This window comes from Procambarus clarkii, chromosome 52 (genome assembly GCF_040958095.1).
Source record: "Procambarus clarkii isolate CNS0578487 chromosome 52, FALCON_Pclarkii_2.0, whole genome shotgun sequence".
Lineage (NCBI taxonomy): Eukaryota > Metazoa > Arthropoda > Malacostraca > Decapoda > Cambaridae > Procambarus > Procambarus clarkii.
Genome location: NC_091201.1, coordinates 3,154,111 through 3,179,057, shown reverse-complemented (window position 1 = coordinate 3,179,057; position 24,947 = coordinate 3,154,111). Strand labels below are relative to the sequence as shown.

The 24,947-nt window shown below is 39.8% G+C and overlaps 1 protein-coding gene across 2 annotated transcripts in view; it reads right to left on the bottom strand.

The window, feature by feature from the left end:
• Cpsf73 (cleavage and polyadenylation specificity factor 73) overlaps window positions 1-23,383 on the bottom strand; it is a 36,814-nt gene extending 13,431 nt beyond the window's left edge. The window contains exons 1-11 of one of the 2 annotated variants that reach the window (XM_069304275.1): window positions 22,899-23,383; window positions 15,812-15,875; window positions 14,099-14,325; window positions 13,550-13,727; window positions 11,344-11,584; window positions 10,603-10,778; window positions 8,953-9,082; window positions 8,654-8,829; window positions 6,237-6,389; window positions 2,223-2,331; window positions 1,560-1,759 (exon numbers count right to left, since the gene is read on the bottom strand). In XM_069304275.1, the coding sequence (XP_069160376.1) occupies window positions 1,560-1,759; window positions 2,223-2,331; window positions 6,237-6,389; window positions 8,654-8,829; window positions 8,953-9,082; window positions 10,603-10,778; window positions 11,344-11,584; window positions 13,550-13,727; window positions 14,099-14,325; window positions 15,812-15,875; window positions 22,899-22,975 (1,731 nt within the window). In that variant the 5' untranslated portion in view covers window positions 22,976-23,383. Of the gene's footprint in view, window positions 1-1,559; window positions 1,760-2,222; window positions 2,332-6,236; window positions 6,390-8,653; window positions 8,830-8,952; window positions 9,083-10,602; window positions 10,779-11,343; window positions 11,585-13,549; window positions 13,728-14,098; window positions 14,326-14,937; window positions 15,068-15,811; window positions 15,876-22,898 lie in introns of those variants that run through there. The other variant, XM_069304276.1, reaches the window with a different exon arrangement.
• Window positions 23,384-24,947: the final 1,564 nt, after the last annotated feature.

Below are 24,947 nucleotides of genomic sequence, written 5' to 3'. Positions count from 1 at the left end.
ATATATTGTTTGATACCTCTCTCGATTCCTTTCCAGAGAGTACATCTTCAGAACTTAGAGACGGTCCCAGTAGTTTAACTGGTTTATTGTGTCTATGCATGCCGTACATATTCTCTGTATTTCCTCTATTTCAGAAATCTTTCCCACTCAGAAATGGGAAGTGAGTACAAAGCATACTCTAGATGGGATAACACCAGTGATTTAAATAGTATTAGCATTGCTGTGGGGTCCCTGGATATGAATGTTCTCATAATCCATCGCATCATTTTCCTGGCTGCTGCTATATTTGCTCGATTATGTTCACTAAATATCAGGTCGCCAGACATCATAATTCCCAAATCTTTTACATGTTGCTTTCCTTGTGTGATTAAGTCTGTGTCTTGTACCCTGTGTTTCATTGAAGTTCCTCATTTCCACCATACCTAAGCACAGTACCTCGAACTTATCACTTAAAACATTATTATATTCCATGGCCCAATCAAAGACTTTATTAATATCGGCTTGTAATTTTTCAGTGTCTTCTACAGAGGAAATTTTCATGCTGATTTTTGTATCAGTAAAGTATGACACAAAGCTGCAACTAATATTTTTGCCTAGTATCTTATCCGAGATAAGAATGAGAAAGAGCAGTGGTGCAAGGACTGTGCCCTGAGCAGAAAGCTTTTCACTACATTTGGACTTTATCTTATTTGAGTGACTTATTCTTTGCATTCTGTTTGACAGAAAACTTAAAATTCAGCGCCCAACTTTATCCATTATTCCAATTGATCTCATTTTAAGGGCTATCACTCCATGGTCACACTTATCAATTGCTTTTGCAAAATCTGTGTATATAACATCAGTATTTTATTTATTTTTTTTAAAACTTCTGTGATTCAATCATAGTGATTGAGTAGTTACAATTGAGTGTCACTGCTTCCAATTACTGGCAAAATTCTCAAGACTAATTTCACAACAAATGATAGCATTCTTTGACCATCAATGGTTACTGTGTGGTCAGCAGTATTGTTTTAGGAATGGTTGTTCTGGTACTGATGTTTGCCTCACCACTAAGTGGCACCAGTCACTGGATGACTCTAGGATCAGCCATATTGTTACACTGGACACCTGCAGGTGCCTTTGGCCAGATATCCACCATAGTCCACTAGCAAGGCTTCAACCACTAGGTATTCAAGGCTCTATCTTACTTCCATTTAGGGACTACAATTAAGAATAGAGTTAATTTTTTAATAGTTTAATACTACATTCGCCCATCAGTGAATAATTTCTCTCTCTCTCTCTATCTAAGATTAGATCAAGAGAGAGAAATGATCTAAGATTAGATCAAGAAATGGGTTCAATGGGATTTGCATAATGGTAAAATAATGTATGTTCTTAAGTTATACAAATAAGAATTTTAATACTCAATTGTTTATTAAGATTCAGGAAATATTGCACTAACATCTTATTAATAACTTCTATTCAGTTTAATTTACCATTGAATATTCAATACGTTTGCTTGTTGGTATGAGGTGTGTTATATGAGGCAATAAGATGCACTACTATAAAGCATAACTTACCTCTAACACCACAACTGGTGGCTCTTCCACTAAAGTAATTGTATCAAATACTCGGAGTGTCCTACTTTCTGAACTATCAGAGAGGATGACCTCGACGCTGCCATACATGGAGGCCAAGAGGTAATGGAGCAGCTGCCAAGACCCAGTGTAATGGATGCTGGTTCTTTGGCTGATAGTAGACACTGACAGCTCACTGTATTCTGAAAGTTGACATTAAAACCAAAATTCAATATAGCATTAGTGTAGCATTTTGTTTATACAGTTACTATATACACTTTGATATGTAGTGTATGTGATGCTTCACTCAGTCCCTGAAACTCAAGGGACTAAAGAATGGCCACAAAATACAAAATAAAGAAATGAGTGTAATCAAAGACCCGGTCCTGGGTGGCCCCTCTGCAGTTTCCTTAGCTTGTGGCACTGGCATCTAAGGGTCATCTAAGGGTCAGCCCTTCAGTACCACACCAGGCTATATTGATTTACCAATCAATAGATGAAGGGAAGTCTGGGGCTCTAAGATCACCACAGTAACCAAGAGAAAACACCACCAAGAAGGTAGATCACACCCAAGCGAACTGCATGGATTAAATTTGCAACGCTGATTCTATGTAAACATAAGAGGTAGATTATATAGATAAAAATTAATGAAAATACTGTACTTACTGCCTAATTCTTTTGGAGAAATGATATGACAGTTGAAGTTACGTTTGACCAAAACACCAGAGACGATTCCATTCTCCTTGGGCTTGTAAACAGCCAGCTCGCCCATCACCTGTCACGAGTACATGGCAAAACAATGTGGTGAACCTAAAAGAAATGACTGATAACCTACAGAGAACTGTGGCAGAAAAGATCTCACTCGGCAGCTCCTATACCAAGATATTTGTTGAAACTAAATAATAACAAGAGAAAATGTAGTATTTAATTTGCTCCTTGCTTTATTAATGTCTCCATGTCTGACAAAAATAGTAAACTGCAGAAAATTAATGAATAATTATTTTTTGTATTAATGAGACTTGAGTTCAGTATGTCAAAAGTCTCAATGAGATCAGCTTTGTTATGTCTGGTTTGTAATGTTAGTTCTGAGGCCCTAAACTGTTCCTGGTATGAGAGCTGACTTATTTCTGGGATGATTTTTGTCTCTCGGCAATGAAATTTCGCCAATGTAGATACCTGTACGTCCTTTTTAATGCAAGGTCTGTTTGGATACAGTAGTCCAAATGGGGCACCAGAGACTGGCACAGTTTAATAACCTCTTTCCTTTTCATTGCTCTTGCAATTTCAGCCTGCAACACGCCCAGGCGCAAGAAAAACAAAATTCCAAAAAATTATTTTGTCTTATAAGTGTTCATTTGTGTTTCCTGATCAATGGAAAAAAAAAATTTACTTACCAATGTTATAAATGAGTCGAGAAGTTGGGCGATGACGTCAGAGCAAGTGTGTGCTCAAGCAGTGTGCGTCCCAGAGGCGACGTGCGCAGCCTTCAAGCAGCCGGAGTTGCCACGAATTTATTTTCGCTGCATTATTTATGGTGTCTAGGCATATTTTACCACAATTTTTCTCACTGATATTGTTCACTATGTTACTTGATGTTGTATTACAATACAACTTGTATTCATTCAACACACAATCCCATATTAGTGTCACAATTATGTGAACACAAATGTTTTCTTTTACATCATATATAATATGTATTCAGATTTTCATCAATATATACATGCACTCACTCAATATGTGCAAGTTTTGACACCACTATGGGACATTTAGAAGTCCTGGAGATAGTGGTAGTCGTTGAAGCAGTTGACATGACAACAGGACGGAACACACTTCACACCATGCTTGTACCACTTTACGTTTCTGTTTGTGTGGTTCTACAAACCATGCACTCTTGCTGGGCTATTGCATGCTTTCCAGATGATGGCAAATATTTTAGTCTGTGTACTTGAAAGCCCTCCCTGTGAGAGAGTCTGGGCGTAGCAGCATGGTGCAATACTGGGTTCTGAATGGGTCTTTGTATGCCAGGAATGTCTGCCAAACTTTTTTAGTAACTGTCACAACTGAAAACTAAACACACGGAATGCTGGTTTATGACCTGTTTTCACCAGATACACATTAAAACTGTTCAGCATGGTTACGTCAACAAGGTGAAAAAACATCTTTTTGGTCCACTTCAGTGTTTTCCATACACACTCGACAGCACCCACACTCGTGTCACATTTGTCAACCAAATGCATGTTTATGTTATAGTCCATAACACAATCTGGTTTATATATTGGTTGTTTCGTCGTTTTGATTACCTTGCCACTGTTCACCATTGTACCATTGTGAACAGTTCTCAACATATTCACGTCTCTCCTGTCTTTCCACCGCACTGAGAGTATCTGATCAGTTTTTCTTAGCTGGCAGTCACCTACTTTAATATTATTGTCAAACACTGGCATTTCCCTTCTTGCCTTTACTGTGCCACACACCCACTTCAGTTCTATTTTCAAGCAAGAACCTAGTTAGCAAGGGACTTGTATAATAGTTATCTGTGTATAAAATGTGGCCCTTGTTCAGCCATGGTGCCATCATTGTCTTTACCACACTACCTGAGAAACCATGTTGGTCATTACTGGGAATGTCTACATTGCTAGCAGAACACAGAATCATGTGTAACAATTCCTCTTTCACAGTCACAGAGAACAAAGAATTTCAATCCAAATCTGTGGCGTTTGGAGGGCATATACTGCTTGCAGGTAACACGTCCTTTGATAAGCACAAGGTAATCATCAATCGCCAGCTTCTGAGCTGGTGTACGTAGAAATCTCTGAACTTTCCAGTCAGTTCGTTCAGAACGTGCCTCACTCTCCAAAGTCTATTATCCTGTGTCTGGTCTTCATTACAGTACTTGCAAAATGAAGACACCTGAGGAATACCTGAAACCTGTCTCGAGACATATATATCCCGAATAAAAGTGTTGGAACAGTGTGGTCTTTGCTCCAATAATCTGAGATGACGTGTTTTACACTGTTTCATCAACATACATAGTGCAAGAAACACATTTCACCTACATTAGTGTTTTTTCAATGCTGTAAGCGTGAAAAATCTGTTAACTCATGTTCGATGAGATAAGCTGCATAAATGTTTGTTTCCTGAACAATATGTTCTATGAACATCAAAATCTGCAGTAAAAAAGTCCATTTCACACATGTCCTCAGCAGCATCAGGGAAAAGGTCTGCAATCCCAACATCTTTATTGTCAAAGGCAGGAATTAGTGGAACAAAACAAAATCTCCACACACACACACACACACACCTGGTGTCTTGTGAGACGCAACAGCGGCACCACAGAGAGGAATCATTGCACACCGTGGACCAGGAGCTGAAGCCCATCTATGCACAGTATGGGCGTGAACTGAAGATAAGGTAATATCACGTGAACATGAGGACCTTTGTTCTTTATTGTTTCCATGTAGTGCCATGCGGCAGCATTTGGCTGGGTGAGACGCTGCCGATGCTACAAAACATCACTTGGTAAAACCACTGGCACTAGCAACACTATTTTCTGATTCAACTTCACTAAAACCAGAAAGTCACCTTCCTCCGACTCGTCGACAAAAATATCCTCATACTGCAAATAATCACAAGAACTGTGTGGTCGGGAGCGAATTGGTGTAGTGTGTGGGCGAGGAGGCAGTGGAATCAGTACTGAATGTGTAGGCCTCGCCCTGGGAGCAGGCTGTATCTCATTATCACTGTTAGATTCCCATCGGACTCCCGTGTAGTCTTTATCAACATCAGAGTCATCAATATCACTTTCTTCACCATCATAAAATAATTCAGTATGGATTTCATCTTCAGTCAATGATTGCGTGGTGCAGTGCATTGAGCGTGGTCGGGTGTTGGGATGTGATGCACTCACCATCGTGTCTGCTGGGTAACCGAGGCCCCTACACAATGCCAACCTATGCTGGATTTTTTTGCAAGATGGCATGTTTACTATCAGCACTGGGCAGAATATGGGTACCCCCGCCCCCACAACCCGTGGGCCATTTAAATCTTGGGCGGTACTCCAACACATCAGTAGCTGTGGTGCACAATTCCACGACAGTTACTCACCCCCAGCTATTGATGTGTTGTGCGGTTTAAGGGTTAGAGTATTCTATGGGATTGGCTTTTTTTTTTTTTTTTACTGCAACTCCAACTTGCTGAGTGACTTTAAATGACTGGTGAATCATAACTCCCAGGTCCTTTCATGTACGCAGAAAACAAAATCCTTTGTCAGGGACCAGTATATTCAGGGTCACAGCAACTTGGGCATTTTTCCCATCATTGAAATGCAAAAGGATGATTGGTTCACCCTCTTGGACAGGCAGGATATAGATTTATTTACAGGATCTAAACAGTCCCTAAACCATAGTCAACTTGGTCATAAAATCTTCTCCAATTTAAAATCATGATCAACATTTTCTCATACACAGCAGCTTCTATTATACAGCTGCTGCTGCTGGTGAGCTGATGTTGCCATTATTATTATTAGTGATATTAGAGCTAATATTTGTACCAATATTACAGCTGATACTGTTATTGCCACTGTTCTTACTCTTGTTAATTACTACAATTGCAAGTTCTAAGCTATTTAAAAAAAAAAAAATGGCATTCTATAAAAACAATGTAATGGTTAGGTTAGCTTACCTTGGCCATCTTCTCTCCCCTAAAGTGGAAAGTGACAGCATCCAGATTCTTTGGGTTGAACACCTTAACAGGACTTTCTGTACTACCTTCATATTCTCGCTCCAAGGCAGCTTTCAGCCGAGACATTTCTGTCATTTCTCCGTGCACCAAAACCTGATGGTATAATGTTTAAAGTTTCATTAGAAATGAATATGACAAGAAAAACTTACAAAAGGCACTTTTCCTTTGCAGTTTTTTAGTATGAACAAACAAAGCAAAATAACAAAGTGGAACTAAATTGGGAACATTTTTATCCCATCAAATCAAGGTTTCCATTAAATGAAGAATTCTAAGCTTCCTAACCTGGCCTTTCCCCAAGCTTAGATTGTTTGGAGTCCACCATAAGTGATCATGACCGGTCAGGACAAGTCAATTACCAGTACTGGCACCACAGCTACAGAGAAGCTGTCAACATCCCTGCAGAATTACACCAATTCATTCAGAGAAAACATTCAATACATCCCAGACTGACCTCCAGAATGTTGATTCGTAAGACCTCTATTCCATTCCCTTCTTGTTATTGTAAATGAGCGCTAGTGGAGCACTCTTGGTAATTACCCTGGAAACACAAACCGAAACTGTCTCCATTTTCAGCTTGTTACAACTTGTAATAAAGTTGTTACATCTTGGCTTAACGTGTTTATGACGTATTAGAACGTTGTTACAACTTGCTATATTGGTTGTTATAACTGGTTAGGAGGTGTTAAAACTTGTTCGAACGTTGTACCAACGTCGTAGTTTCGGTGTGTGTTTGGCGGGTACAGTACCAGTTGACCTGACTGGCCTTTACTGGCTGCCACATATACCTAACCCGCAACAGGATAGCCACACTGAAGTCACTATTCACTCTTCCTGCCCAACTTTCAAGACAGTTGGTCATACAAGTCTTGTGTGGTGGCTGTTCTTTTGGATTAGAGATGGCAATGCATAGAGTTATAGTCCATTTCACTATGTACCACCACAATCACAGTCCTTTGGAACTCATTTCTGGGGTGTAGGCATTCATGGATGTGCCTTGGGTATGATTGATCAATGTTTTGTGCGTACATGTGATCCATCCTGTATACCCTTCACATCACACTTTGGCAGTTTTATTTTCTGTACTGTATTTATCTTTGTATTTCAATTTTCCTATCACTGGAATCCCTCGCCATACTATAGCCAAAGCAGAGCCTGACAAACTGTCCAAGGACTTGTTGATATACCTGTACATAATATATACACGAACACTTGCATAAACTCACAAATCATTGGTAAACACACAATACTTATGCAAGTATCTGTAAATATGTGGCTCGCGTTCTCCCTAGTAAATGCGATTGACTGATGAAAAACGAATTCTGGTCTCTTACCATTGCTGGCATCCTTGGGAGGTCAAGATGTTGGGTATAAACTCCCGAGTTTTGGTCTCTTTTTCAAGGATCTGTGTGGAGTGGTCAGAGTACTGGTTGTGTCTTGGTGCGCGAACACCTGGGCCTTCTAGGTTCAAGTCTCTCGCAGGGGTGGAGCCCTTTGTGTTTATATACATAAACTGTGCTCCTGGCCCCTTAACGTCTTCCACCTTCTTTCTTTCCCCCAATTGCCCTTGTGTGTGTTATAACCCTACACAGAGCAAACCAAGTGTCCCCAAGAAGTACCCATCACAAACACCTAGTCCTCGAGCCAAGCATCTATAAACTTTTATGAACAAAGGCAAAGGGGGGGACCCCTTAGACAGGCTGCCGGCTTCCTGCCCTCATCAAGGCCACTAGGGTTAGATCAGGTAAATCAGGTAAAAACCACAAATGTAGTAGTAAACTTCAAGAGCACAAACCTACTGCTAAAGCCCAAACTGAATTAGAGCTGAAAATGGAACTGTACGTCACCAGGCAGTTAGGCCATATCACACAAAACCTTGTCAACATATAAAAAGTATTAAAAATTTATAATACATATGCAATGCAGTAAGGCTTTGAGGCTATTTGAATGAACCTCTGGCAGTTACTATGGACAAGACTACACTTTCTCCAGTGCCTCCCAAGCACCTTAATGACCTTGCAAAGATGATGAAAAAGATTTGTGTGGTATCTGCCAGTGTTGTTCTGCCTGACTCTACAGTATATGAATAGTCTCTCATAACATAACTGATCATTACCTTAGGAAGCAACTCAATGTAAAGGTGTAGAAAAATTCTACTAAACCCCCATGTTCACAGTATGGTGGTGATACAAATGAGTATAATTACTTGAAACACAAGTAATTTAACAAGAGATATTAAACACCTTCAAGCATCCCATTACAACAAAGTACGTACGTGAAATTAATTTTTACCTTACAGGGCATAACTTTTAATTGACGAAATATATCGAGTATAATGTGTTTTGGTATCAAATAGTTACCACATTCGGAGGTCGAATAGTCCGTATGAAGTGTGAGGTCTGTTCAAAATCTGTGTGAGCAGAGAAGGAGATGTATTCCACTGAACACTTCATTGGAAGTCTCTGGCCAGACATAGTCGTCACCTCTTCAGGCTCCTTTAAAATCTCTTTGGCTAAAGTACCCTCCACGCAATAACCTGAAAACAGATCACAACATCGTTTCAATTACTGTTGTATATTATTAACCACAAACATACCTTTCAGTGTCATAGCTTAAGCAGGTGATGACATATATCATTATTTCACAGTTTTATACTCACCAGCAATTATGACTCCATTCTTAGGGTCGGGACACCACATTTCAAACAGTTCCCGAGAGAGTCCACTCTGCATCATACCCGGAGAAGCCATAATAACACACGGGCCTATGTCCTCAAACTGGTCCATGCCCTAAAGAAGAATTAAAATGTAATAAATAAACATCAAAGTTGCTATGTGGTTGTGGAAAAATACAGCATTCAATGTGCAGTAGTGAAATGTCCCTTTCTGGGGGAAGGAACCTTGCAAAGTGCACTGAGGCAGGGTAAATATGCCAAGCTCCTGGCTAACTTTTTTGATCGACGCGAAACAAGAACCTTTTCAAAAAAATTTGCCCCCCCCCCCCCCTCGTATTGGACCAAAAGCACATGGGGGATTAGAGATCAACCCACAACTGAGAGAAGCCACCAGAGAGATCTCCAGCTTCCTCAGTGACAACCACTGGCAGCAGACAAGGCTTTTTACAGGTATATATGCAGAACCAAAGCAGGCAACAAACAAGGCGCAGACTTGGGGCCCCAAGAGCCTCAGCTCTCGAGGAATGGCCCAGTCAACCTGTAAACACGCTGAACACAAAGAATGGAGATCGAGCTGTGATGCCCAAAAAATACAGAAATTGAATGTAATGAATTTCCTCTTTTTAACAGGGAGGGCCAGATTTAACTGTTTTTGGGCTCCTATCTTAAGGTTATCTCGAGATGATTTTGGGGCTTAGCGTCCACGCGACCCGGTCCTCGACCAGGCCTCCTTTTTGTTACACCCCCCCAGGAAGCAGCCTGTAGCAGCTGTCTAACTCTCAGATACCTATTTACTGCTAGGTAACAAGGGCATCAGGGTGAAAGAAACATTTTGCCCATTTGTCTCCGCCTCCGCCGGGGATCGAACCCAGAACCTCAGGACTACAAATCTGAAGTGCTGTCTACTCAGCTGTCAGGTGCCCTCCATTTGACCTCCCAGGTCAAACCAGCTCAATGGTTTTAGCCAAACCAGTCTTCTGGTCAGTGTGGCTATTCAAAAGGATAAACAAACATGCAGACAGCTCATATCATAATAATATGTAATGATTAATCATCGGTTATATTATGCATAATTTTGCAGAGGAATATATTCAGGCCATATTACTTGGGCAATGTTACCAAGTAGCTGATTACTCTAAGTATTATTTGATATTTGTCCATTTTTATGGAAGAAAAAAAAAGTGTGCTGGTGGGCCCAGGGCACTTCATCTTTCAATCTATATTCTCGTCAATGTGGTGCCAATTAGGCCATATGTCATCACCCAGAGCCCAACACCATTGAATATTATATTCATATCCTTTTAACTACTCTATGGTTGTAATGGAGTATGCCAGCCAATCATCAATTGAAACGTCTTTTTTTAAACAATTGAGTTATGTGAATTACGTGATTTGTAAAGTTATTCATTCATAGGGGCCTAACATACAGCCCTTGGGCCACGAATTCCAGGTGGATACCTTGGAAAGACACCGAGTGGGCACCCTCCCAGAAAATAAAAAATTTGGATTATTCACCAAACGAGATTGTCTTTGGAATTACTGTATAGTGTCTAGGCATTAGAGATTATACTGTTCCTCATTAATTATATACCATGTAATCAAAGAAAATAATAGAAAATGCAATATATTACTCACCTTTAGGTTTGAAATATGCTTAAACTGAAAGGGGTTACTAATCGAAATTTGTCGCTGAATTCTTTCATTCATAGCATGTGTATACGTCTGGTAAACGCTCATGCACTTCTTGGCCAGTGCCGAGGCATAGTAGATGGGAACCTCGTGCAGCTCAGGGTGCTGTTGCCAGTACTCGTCTGCAAAGGATACAAAATTCTATGAAGCCTTTAGTGAATTAGCATATATTGACACTCCCATATAGGAATCTACTAATGAGTCAACCCCCAAGATGAATTTGACTTGGATATGCCAGAGAATTATACAGTACAACATCATTGAAACAAATTCCAGTGTTATGTAACATCCAGTGGACTGGATATAAATCAATTTAGTCACAAACTGTAGTGTAAATTATTGAAACTCCAAAATACCAGGCAAGCTGAGCTACCTAGCTAGGTATTGACTAGCTGAGCAATAAATATCACATCAAGAATGAACCACCCAAACATTTACAAAAATTCAACAAAATACATTATTTACAAATAAGGCACTGGATTAGATAACATGCTCCTTTCTGAGCACTGGATTAGATAACATGCTCCTTTCTGAGCACTGGATTAGATAACATGCTCCTTTCTGAGCAGTTATTATACAGTGTATAACCTAACTCTGATCCATTATTCATGCAGCTCTTTTTCAAGACAAATTATCCATAATGTGTAGTCATAAATAATAAATTAATTACAATTAAACTAACAATACCTAAAATGAGGAGAAGTTCCTGTGCTCGTCCAAGAGCAAAGACAGGTATTAAGCAGCGACCACCGCGACTAACAATAGTATGGACAGTTGTGGTGAAACGGGATTCTCTGCTTTCTCGAGGCTCATGAATGCTCACTCCATACGTTGACTCGATCATCAAAACATCTGGTCGAATCTGTGGTATTTCTGCCATCATTAAGTGACGATCCTCTTGCCTTGAAAAATCTCCAGTGTACAGTATCTACAAGAGAGAGAATTCAATACATTAGCCAAACAAAATGAAGATGTGGATCATGAAACAAGAGTATTTGTCTATGATCTGTAGATCCATGTTTATATGATATGGATGGATCAAGTACAACACAGCCTCCTTCACTTATATATATTTAAGTTGACCATAAAACACATCTTGTAGGCCAAAATAAAAACATTCTCCACTCCTGGAATGCTTTATCATTATTCATCATACTTGCTGAAGACAATTCATCCAACTTGTCCTTACACTTTGAGCCACAATTTTAACAATAACAACCACAGCAACAAAATTCCAGTGCTTTAGTGCTATTTAAAGCACCACAATATTTACGTTTCTACGGACTAATGAGCTCCGGCCTCAATAAATTATGATTATTTGCCAAGTCGTACACTTCTCACTAGGAAAAATAACTTCAAATTTAATGCTAGTCATATCTTGAGAATGGACTGGATTCATCACACAAAGCCAACATTAACCTTGGTATTTTACCACAGATACCAGGTCACCCTTGTCATTCTCCAGCTTTCATTCACCTACACAAAAGACAATTAAAACTTTGAATCTCATTATCATTCTTAAATATTTATACTTAAACTTCTAGATTCTCTCAATTCTACCTATACTGCACTACATACATTATTCAACTAGACTACTCTCCTCATAGTTTCTCATTGTCAGGAAGAACAAATCTGTGAGACTTAATGAGCCCTTAACCAATATATGACCTTCCCAGGACCTTCCCGGTCTCTTATCATACAGTGCATACCAGAACACAGCACACAACTTCACTCTTTCCCTAAGCTTTCAACCAAGCTTTACACTCTGGCACCGTGGAAAAAGTCTTACAGTCAAATGTATGGAACACTACAAGGATTGTTAAGACAGGAGGGCAAAAAATGAGGGAGTATGCATAGTAATGAATAGAGACTTGCATGATCCTAGTTTCTTGGACAAGCTCCATGATTATTTATTCCTAATATCATACCTAAGGTACGTTGTTTCATGAACAGGCATCATGGTTATTATTTCCTTATTTCATGACAAACAATCCATGCAATTCTCTATTTATTACTATCCATCTTCCTTCATTATTGCTCAAACAACAAACCTGCCCTAACAAACCTCACAGCAGTTCACTCAGGTTTCATCGTGCACGATCACAATTTATCAAATTAACCATCACAAATCACATGTGACATTTCCAAATGCTTTTATTCCCCATTTACCCTCCACAGGACCTCTGCACAGTGGGGCCAATTAAAGCTAAGGAAACAAAGGTGCCAAAAACATATTAGAAAGTTTTCTTTTGCAAACAGAGTGGTAGACAGTTGGAACAAGTTAAGTGAGGTGGTGGAGGCCAAAACCTGAGTAGTTTCAAAGCGTTATACAACGAAGAGTACTGGGAAGATGAGACACCACAAGCGTAGCTCTCATCCTGTAACTACACTTAGGTATTTACAGTAATGCCTGCTTCCAGTACACTTTCTCAGACCCAGATATAAATGTGTCATAGATCCAGAGATGTTTTGGCATTTTTTGTTGAGCTGATATAGAAGGAGTTTAACCAAATATATTTTTACTTTGCTGCAAGAACCACCAGACTATTTGCTTGGAATGCCATATACAGTATGTTGTTGGCTTTGCAAGACTATCAATCACAAAACTCTGTGAAAACTAACAGTTGTGAAAAAGATTGAGTAACAGACTGAAAAATAACAGATTTCCATACTTTTATGGAAATAAATACAGTATATAATTAAATAAAAATACATTTGCTCTAGATAAAGGAAATTAGGGTTACCTCATTCTAGCACTACACGTAAAAAGTAAATACAGACGTATCAACAATTTCAACATTTGGAAAGCCATGATTGCATACTCTGATATGCTTTGTTCTTGAAGACTATTCTTGCATATCTAACAAAGCATACATTAAATGAGTCAAGGTACCTTCACACCAGCAATCTGGATCATGAACATTGCAGCGCCGAGGACGTGTCCAGCATGGTAGCACCAGAACTTGATGCCGTGAACTTCCTTTTCTTCATGAAAGTTGATCACATTAATCTTGTTTAGAGAAGCTTCAAGATCACTCTCTGAATACAACATGTGCTCTGTGGCAATGTTGCTGTCAACAAAATTGCAAAGACAAAAATTTATAAATATTGCAAATCACATGAACAGTATCCATAATTATCTACATACAACAGTATCATTTTTCCATCAATTATCTGTGCAGCATTATATATTGGATAACATACACACACAAATTGTCTAGTTTACAGAAAGGTGAGAATTCAGCTTCAACATTCTAATAATGATACTGGAAAAAACACAAGTTTGAAAATAGTATTCATACTATGATTTACATTTCATTAGAGGGTTATCAGAAGATTAGAGGACGAGTGTAAATAATCTATAGAGTATAATATCTGCACAAGTAAATCAAAAGCAATCTTTGCTTTCTTGTATTGGTATTACAAAACATTAATGGCTTACCTGACTTTAATATAATCTGAAAGTAACCACTTGTAAATGGCTTTTGTTGGATGAGTCATGAAGCAACGTCCTTTGAAACGTGTGCGCATCAAAAACCACGGCAAGCCCCCCGCATGATCCAGATGGAAATGAGAGACCAGCATCAGGTCAACTCTTTCGGGATCAATGTGGTCGACAAATGGCAAAGCGCTCATTCCGGTCAGCGCAGGATGGATGCCAAAGTCCAGCTGCAAGCAAGCAATACTGATTTGCAGGTTTTTCAATGCAGACCATCTTTATTTTCATTCATCAAAAATGTGCTACTTGATCATTGCTGAACATTCAGTATTTGCATAAAAATTATATACGTATACAAAAATAAAACAAATTCGGGTATTGATACTATAGTGCACACATTCATTACAGGACACACATTCACTGTAGGACACACATTCATTATTATATAATAAAGCATGGCATATTATATATGTTATATAATAGGGGGTATCACCTCTGGTGCAATTATAGGGACCCACAGCCTCAGAAAAGGGAACACAGAGCATTCAGGGAAAAACTTGCCATTTAACTCTGAATACGTAAGAGTGTTCGCTTCTCCTACCACCCCCCTTTTTTTTTTTATATAATATATATTATATAATATATATATATGTTATATAATTATATAATATAAAGCATATTATATAATAAAGCATGGAACCCCCTGTACAGACACAGATTTGGTGAATGAGCATTAAACAACCAATATGTAACATGAAGAGTGTACTTTTCTTGGTGCACAACAAGCACAAAGTGAAGGCGGCCACCACTCCCAAACTGGTTGTACTAGTTTGTATTCTCACCTCGTGTCAGTGTCGGGATTAGTTGGTAGTCACTGTAATGTCTGAATGATTACTGGCTGTCTTAGAGGTTTGATTGATTGTTTGAAGCAGTTTTCCTCTGTGTGAATTGAGGAATAATCTCTACTGTCAAGACACCCAATTCACACATCTGAAAAAGGAAGTGATGCCATTTTGGTCCGTTCTGGGCCATTATAAAGGGGTGTGGTCCAGGATGGACCGCAATCTCATGACTTGCTTTATTTTCAGGTGTGGGGGTTGGGTGTTAAATTTTCATGCATGTTATTACAACTAACTGTCTGCAGCTCCACTGTCCTCAATGTTCTAGACTATGGGGCAAACACAATTTGAAAGGTTACTTGTCCCTGTGGGTCTTAAAACCATTGAGGGGCAGACATACTAGGGATATACAGGTAGCTTAGGGAAGCCACTGAGAGGACCTTGGGCACAAGATGCCATGGGCACAATCAGAGAACACTGTATGAACATCAGAGGTCCACGGTTGTTCAACGTCCTACCAGCGAGCATCAGAAATATTACAGGAACAACCGTGGACATCTTCAAGAGGAAACTAGATTGTTTTCTTCAAGGAGTGCCGGACCAACCGGGCTGTGGTGGGTATGTGGGCCTGCGGGCCGCTCCAAGCAACAGCCTGGTGGACCAAACTCTCACAAGTCAAGTCTGGCCTCGGGCCGGGCTTGGGGAGTAGAACTCCCAGAACCCCATCAAGCAGGTATCAACCTTGCTCAGAAACATTAATCCAAATACCTGTACTGAATAGTCATTCTGAGCTTTGAACTCAGAGACTGAGCAGCAAATACACTTCAAACAAATCCTCACACACTGCTGGGACCAATGCAGTTATTATTTAACTTACCAAGACTTTTTTTCCTTTGAATTCTAAAAAATGACATGATCGTCCAACTTCTTGTCCAGAACCTCTGAAAACAGAACAAAACAATTAGATTGCCTTCAGAACATAGTACAGTACATAAATTCAATAACTACTCTATTATTTAGGGAAATAACATTCTGAAATAAAAATTAGCAAAGTAAAGATGTAAGCTACCAATGTAGGCATATTTTGATGCAGACAAAAGAAACTTTGTTATTTTGTACTTACAGTATGCACAGGCTTTTTAAGACAATAATTGAATTCGATAAGTTAAAACAATTGATATCCTCAACTAGACCAAACATTTATAATTTAAAAGGCATACCTGAGTAGAGTACTCACCAATTTCCACTTATGAGTATATCTCAGTCTGATAACTCCTATTTATTAGGAGACTAATACTGTATATACATCAGAATTGTGTGAATATGAAAATCATGTGTACAACTCTTAACAAGAGAAAGAGGAGCTCAACCAACTTATAGGAACATGTAAAAGTCATCTCAGGGGCCTGAAAGCTATGTCCAGGAATGAACATGGGGCTTATACCGCCATGCTTGGAATGATGTACACAGCCTGTGCGCACTCTCTCATAGACCATAACCATATGGAGCAACTTAAACGAGCTGCCTCCCCATGTACTGACTTTAAGCGTCTCGCTGATAATCCATGGCTCAGATTATTGACTCAAATACATGACGACCAAAAGTCTATAATCCGAGAGCAGTCGGACCTGATAATGAAGCTTCAGAGTGATGCTTTGGCCATGCACAAGATTAACCAAGATCTGTCTGCCAGAGTCGGCCACCTCGAACAGGAATTAGGCTCTCTTCAGATCTCGGTTACTAACTTTAAACCAGCAGAAACCTCTAAGAAGCAAGAAGAGATGCTACAAAAGTTAGAGAACCATTTTAACTCCCTACAACAGCAACACACTGCAACCCAAGACGAATCAGACCAGCTTAAGCTCCTTGATTCTGTCATCATCTCATCACAGGATTTTCCCCATGAAACTGACAGAGAAGACTGTACTGCCATCGTGATCCAGGAATTGCGTACTAAGTTGAATTATTCAATTGAAGCAAGAGACATTAAGTCAGCTTATAGAGTGGGTGCCAAATCATCTGGTACAAACAACAGAAAGATAAGGGTGAAGTTAGATAGCTGCTCCCGCAAGTCAGACCTTATCACTACTGCAGTCGCTATGAAATCCAAGGTTTATGTGAACGAATGTCTTACCAGATTCAGACAAAATCTCTTATTTAAACTACGTGGAATTTGCAATAGATCCACTGCTATTAAACATTGTTTTGTGCGCGATGGTAAAATAATAGCTAGGAAGACTGACTCTGGAAAAACTTATGTCATAACCACTGAAGCACACCTCACTTCTTTCCTGGATGACTGTGGGATATCAGCTGAATAACCAGAACATAATTTGTAGTCTCACATACAACCAAAGTGTACTTAAGCTCTGCCTTTCCTTTCCAAAGGTGTTTATTTTTATTTTTATTTTTTTATTTTTGTTTGTTTGTCATCTTTGCCTGTTTTATACTCTTAATTATTTGTTCTTAGTTAATCCCCTTGTCACTAAACCTAGGGCTTTTTATTACCCTGTTAATTAACCATTACTAAGCTAATTATCTTCAAGATCATTTTTTTTTTTTATGATTATCATTTTTCTTATTATTTTTTATTTTACATTTATATTGTCAGTCTCTACTGATTTTTTGTTTTTTTTCTTTTATGTAACTTCTGTGTCCTCCCTGGCTAACTATTGGATCTTTATTTTACTTCTAAATTGTTACTATTTTATTGTATTTGCTTTTATTCTTGTGTTTTGCTTTATCGTGTATCTTGTATCGTGATCCCTCTGCATCCTATGCACACTGATATTGATCCTGATCAAAATCTTCTGTCTCATATCTACACCAACCAGCACATTGATCATCATTATTGCAAGTATTTCACAGCACACCAGGCTAAACACAAACTTCAAAATAGCACCTGTCTATCAGTTTATAACCAAAATGTTAGATCACTTGGTAAACATTTTGACGATTTAAATGCATTACTCACAGCAATAGGTACTAACCTATCGTTCATTATTTTAACAGAAACTTGGCTAAATAAAGACTATACCCAACTCTACAACTTAGCTGGTTATAAAGCCATTCATAACTGTAGGCCTAATAAAAAAGGTGGTGGCACAGCTATATATTACCGAGATACATTTATCTGCAACAGTGTTATTAGTGACAGAGATGACTACTGTGAATATACTTTTGCTCAGTTTTCAATTAAATCCCTTAAATCTTCTTTGACTATTGGAGCCATCTATAGATTTCCCAATACTAACATAGCTTCTTTCTCAGACAACCTAAGGAATCTTATTATAAACAACAATCTCAACAAAAACCACTTCATTCTGGGAGGAGATTTTAATATTGACCTGGGTCAACAAAATTGCTCTCAAGTTAACTATTTCCTTAACAGCATGAACTCCTGTATGCTAATCCCCACAATCACCAAACCTACCCGAGTCACCCAAACATCAGCCACTACCTTGGACCACATATGGACAAACATAACAGCTCCCCTTGTATCTGGTATAATCTATGACAGAACAACTGACCACTATCCTACCTTTCTCATAGCGAACATGGACATAACACCACCAAAAAGCAAGAAACTTTCATTTAGGCTACACAGTGAATCAGCTTTAGACAATCTTACAGAGGCACTTTACAATATTAACTGGGATTCTGAATTCAATAATACCCATGATATAAATTCATTAGCTAACCTCTTCATCTCCAAAACTCTAAGCCTCTACAACATTCATTGTCCCCTCCTTACCAAGCAAGTAACTGACAAAAGATTAAACAATCCATGGCTCACAAGTGGCATTCTCAACTCAATCAACAAGAAACATGAATATGAAAAGAAAGTTAGGATTGGCCTAGTTTCAAAGGAAGTAGCTAAAAGGTACTCATCAATGCTTACCAGTATCATAAGAAAGGCAAAACTTGCATATTATGTGAATAGATTCAATGAAGCAAAAGGCAACATGAAAAGCACTTGGAAAACTATCTCTAGTATCCTAGGAACTAAACAACACTCACATAACCAAATAAAACTCTACAAGGATGGGGGTATACCGTCAACTGACTTAGAAATGGCAAATGAATTTAACAGTTTCTTTTCATCGGTTGGTGCTAATCTTGCCAGTAAAATCCCACAGACTCAGACACATATTAACACATATCTCTCAGGCAGCTATCCAAACTCTCTTCTCCTTTCACCAATCAGCCCGGCAGATGTTGTGTCCATCATACATTCTCTAAAAACCAAGGCAGGGAACACCAGTGAAATTCCGTCCATTGTGTACAAGAGAGCCTCCCATGCCCTTGCCCCACCCATAGCACTACTGTTCAACAAATCTATAGAGTATCACACCTTCCCTGATATCCTCAAAAAAGCAAGAGTAACGCCAGTCCATAAAGGAGGCAATCCGGCGGACATAAACAATTATAGACCAATATCAAATCTACCCATTCTATCAAAAATATTTGAAAAAATTATTTACAAACAGCTCTATTCCTACCTCGTAAAATTCGACATACTCAGCCCCTGCCAGTTTGGCTTCCGGTCCCAAAAGAGCACCAATGATGCAATCATTAGTCTCCTTGACATTATCTACTCAGCCCTTGACAAAAATGAGTTTCCGATTGGACTCTTCATTGACCTAAGAAAAGCCTTTGATACTGTTAATCACAACTACCTCTTACTTAAACTCCAGCATTATGGAATCCGAGGCCTTGCCCTTGACTACATCCGATCCTATCTTAGTGACAGACACCAATATGTAACCATCAATGATACAACTTCTTCCACTCTACCAATTACCGTTGGAGTGCCACAGGGCAGCATCTTAGGACCTCTTCTATTTCTTATATATATAAACGATCTGCCTAATGTCTCTAATATTCTCAAACCTATATTGTTTGCTGACGATACTACCCTTATCTACTCAAACCTCAACCCACATACACTAAATAATGTTGTGAATAATGAATTAAAAAAAGTCCACTTATGGATGTCAACGAACAAACTAACATTAAACATCGAAAAGACTTACTACATCTTATTTGGAAGCAAATCATCAAATGCAATTCAGCTACAGATAGACAACATTAACATCAGTAATAAAAATGATGGCAAGTTTCTTGGCCTATTCCTAGACAAGAGACTCAACTTCAGCACCCACATTCAACACATAACTAAGAAAGTCTCTAAGACAGTTGGTATACTCTCCAAAATCAGATATTATGTTCCTAACTCTGCTCTCCTCTCACTATATTATGCACTAATCTACCCCTATCTTAATTATGGTATCTGTGCATGGGGGTCTACCACTGCAAACCACCTTAAGCCCATCATCACACAGCAAAAATCTGCTATCAGAATAATAACTAACTCTGCTTTCAGACAACACTCAGCTCCCTTGTTTAAATCCCTAAACTTGCTAAATATTAACTCCCTCCACACATTCTCTTGTGTCAACTACATTTACAAAACCCTGTTCTTAAATGCAAACCATGCTCTGAAACTCTCCCTGGACAGATGTAATAGGACCCATTATCACCACACCAGAAATAAATATCTCTTTGATATCCCCAGGGTCAAACTTAATCTGTGTAAACACTCTATGCAAATTAAGGGACCTAGTCTATGGAACTCACTCCCTAGTGAATTGAAAAACTGTAAAACTTTTGCCTTATTTAAAAGCAAAACCAAAAAGTACCTAACTTCATCTATTTAGTTTCCTACACCGAGCTTTAAATTTGCTCTGTACCTAGTGTTACCCAATCTCCTAATTTTTATGTAATATCAAACAACCTTATCATTGTGTTCATTGCTGTCTTCTTTTATGTGCTAGCCATATGCTGTATTGTGACTACCAATTTTTGTCAACTACCATTCAAGCTGTCATTGCAATCAATCATATATTGTTTCTGCTGTATTGTGCCTACCAATTTGTTGTCAACTACCATTTTAAGCTGTCATTGCAATCAATCATAGCTACCTATGTGCTTTAATATACTGTACCTATAATTTTCTCTCATCTTCTTTTTTTTTCATTCCATGTAATCTGTTTTCATTTTTTTGTCTATAAACTTTGCAAGTATTTACCTCCTTAAAATTTTCTTAGATTAAGGACCTGCCCGAAACGCTGCGCGTGCTAGTGGCTTTACAAGACTGTAATTACCATATTTGTATCCTCACATTCCTTATGTACATTCTTGTATATGCATAAATAAATAAATAAATAAATAGACTATGCCACAACAGTCTTGTGCACTTGCTCCCAAAATGACATGAAAGACTTGAAAGCATAAAAAATGAAGCCATAGCAATCATTCTTCGAGTCCCAAGAACTGCCAAAACATCTAATCTACGTGAAGAGTTGTTCTGCCCCAGTGTTAAAAGCAGAATTAAGGAACTGAATGCTAAGCTTGCAATCAAGAGAGCCAGAGACTGCCATTACAATGATATTGCCAAGAAAAAGCAGAGTTCTGTGCTACTCACTGAAGGAAACAGGAAAAGCAAAAAATGGCATCACAGGTTAGTCTGCTGCCTCGAAAAACTTCACCTACTTGAGCAAGCCAGTGAACTCATGCCTGTAGAATCCCATGCAGGATTATTATAAATGCAATAATGAAAAAATCCAACATGATACCACAAGAAATGAGGCATAAATATCTTGAGGAAATTTATAAAGAAGCCGGAAATGAATTAGATCAAATCTACACTGATCGGTCATCTAATCCTAATGGCAGGGTTGGAGCTACATGCAACAGTAATTAGGAATAATGCCTTTTAAAACTGAAATAAAGTAAAAGCACATACTGTATTGAGAACTATGCTTCTTCAGTGCAAGCTGAGCTAACGGCCATTGTTATGGCATTAAGAGTCACTGAAAGAAACACTAATCATGCAGTGATCTGCACCAATTCAAAAGCAGCACTACAAAGCCTTAGTCAAAAACAGGCAGAAAACCTCACTAGTTGGTGAACTCAAGAGAGCTGCGAGATTATTAACCAATCAGGGAAGAGTGGTAAAATTCCTGTGGATCCCCTCCCATGTTGGAATGTGTGGAAATGAACGAGCAGATGTGCTGGCTGCTGAAGGTGCTGAAGAAGACCATATTGAATACTTCATACCCAAGACTTATAGAAATTAGAGGTACAATATTATCAGGCATCACCATGACACGGTAACCGAGGAAAGGAGGGTACAGTATTAGAAAAAAAATCAGTGAATTTGTAAGCTGGTACAATGTGTTGCAGCTGGCAATCCCATCATTATGGATGAAGGGGAAGTAGCCACGGGATAGAATCAGTAATAGCAAAAATTCATCTTGGATACAAGTACCCATAGAGATTCATGATGGAAACAACAGCCGAGAAGCGGAGCTGCAGAACATGTGGCGAGAGTAGTGGTCGCCGCCTTGACCACTACCCGAGGGAATGTGAACTTGTAGGAGACATCAGAAATAGTGTAGCATAATACACCCCACATTTGTTCAAACCCCACATTGTTTGAGTTAGGAAAATACTATCTGTCAAATATAGATACTGTTCTTAAGATTCCTTCACTTTGCACCTACAAGATAGCATAAGTTAAGGGGTTGGTAAATGTTAATCTTGGTAATCTTTGTTTGATAAGCTGTTCACTTGAGACAGTTCAACAAGTCCCAGCTGCTTTCACCTAATTGTGCTTGCGGAGGTTGAGCTCTGGCTCTTTGGGCCCGGCTCTCAACTGTCAATTCCTACTCTGGGGGGGGGGGGAGGGTGTTGTACATGCTGCAGTGGTCTTGTGTCCACTCACATGATGAGTGGCCCTGCCCAGTAAACTCGCCCTTAGGGGGACACTTAAAACATAAAATTTAAATTCTAATGCATGACTGTTAAGACTACACGTGTCTAGCCTCTAGTTGAATGTTAAGACACCGTCGGTGGCCCGGCTACTAAGATAAAGCCATAAACTATGCAGATATTCTTACAATGGTGTTATCCTGAGCTCATCACTCTCTTCGTCAGGCAGGTTAAGCACCTGAACCCTGGCACGACCCGAGGTCATCTTCCTCCACACACGCCTCCCCGCACGGCTCTCACACGCTTCTGGTTAACTGTCACTCTGGGGGCACCTTGTGTGGTGAGTGCTCAGGTGCTAGGCCAGTGTTGAGGTGCAGATGTGTGGTGTGTGTGTGTGGTAGAGGCGTCCTCGGCGGCGTGTTCTCCCTCCACTCTCCTCCACAACACTGCCTCTCACACCAACACTCACCATACCACACACATCTCTACGCTGCCTATACACGTGGTTGGACAATATTAAAACTACAATATAACGCTATTAACAGTTAAAATCTTCTACTCAACAGGCATATAGATAATAAATGAAGATGAGTGATGTGATGGACATAATGTGTGCTTTATAAGACCGACGCCGCCGGGATAAACACGACACATCCTAACGACCACAAACATCATCGAACGCACAAAACACTAAACTTTTCCTGAATTTACCTGAGAGCCACTAACACTAGTGGTCTCAACGAGGACAGGAAGCCGGCGGCTTGTCAAAGGTTTCCCCATTGCCTTGATCTTTTCCAGCTGTACTTTAAAAGTTACCAGAGTTTTGGCATTATGGATTCGGCAGGTAGGCGGTTCCATGGGTTTATAATCCTGTGGGTAAGAAAAACATATCCTGTTCTTTGTCCTACATTGAGGCTTGTTGAGTTCGAAACCGTTGGTCCTTGTTTGTGTTACATCTGACCTTTTGAAGAAATTGCCTCTTAGTGGCTTTGCAAGAATGTAAGAACACCAATGTAATGAACGCCAATGTTTGAATTTGAATTTGTTATATTTTGTGCGTCGGGTGAAAATAAACACCATAGGTGGTATCACGTTTTATTAATTTAAATTGGGTGACCTACATGACGATCCGGTTATGAATGACCGGTCGCCAGACTTTCCAATTTGTGGCAGAACCTTCCGAGACGAATGCAACTGAGCTGCATACACCGAGTCCAATACCATCAGGAACTCGAAGAGGCCGCGAGTAGAGCAGGTAGGCCCAAAGTGAGATGGACCGATGAGGAGAAACGCCTCCTGCCAATGGAAGAGTTGAGGCTGGAAGTCAGACCCCAGGCAAGCCGGGGAGGTATGAACCAGAGCCTGCGCCAGCGCTTTCCTTTGCGAACCTTGGAGTCCATTAAGAGTCAAAGGAAAAGGACCGAGTACAAAGAATTAGTGGTGGAATACAGAAATCGTGCGGAAGGCGAGGCCTCAGAGTCTTCACTGTCTAACTCAGACAGGAATGCAGCCTAGCCCATTAGGGAATCGTAGACGGAGAGGCAATATCAGGGCGGCGGTGGGCGCCCCCGATGGCGCTGAACCTGACATGCCCCCCTCCCCTGACAGGACCCCCCAGGAAGCTTCTTGGAAGGAAACTATGGTGGAATTCCTTGCAGCTATTGCACCCAGGGGCCAGGAAACTGAATGGGGGGGGGATTCCTTGATGAAACAATCACTGCCCTGGTCAGTGATAATGGCCATAACGTGGATAGAATCATTGAAAGCTATGCTCGAGTGGTTACTTTTTTTACTTCTGCCAAAGATCTGGTGACCGCGCCCTCGCCCTACGCATAGACACAGACTTCCACTGATTAATCGTGCCGATCCAACCCAACCTCCGACCGGACGAAAAAGGGAGCGAAGAACACAGTACATTCTGTGTCAGAGCCTGTACGAGAAGGATCGTTCCAAGGCCGCTGCGCGCGTCCTCTCCGGAGACTGGAATTAAAGTAACCCCCACTGAGGTGGAGCCAGCTCGTCTCTTTCCATTCTGGGAGACACTCTTCTCTAGACCTACATCACCGGACCGCTGCCCAATTCGTGACCGTGATCCAGTTAATCAGCAACTAGGGGACCCTATAACACCGGAGGAAATTCTTGTTGCTCTTCTAGCATTGCAAGTAGTAATGCTGCTCCCTGCCCAGACGGTATTACTATACGTTTACTCAAGTCTATACCAATCAGGATGTTTGCAA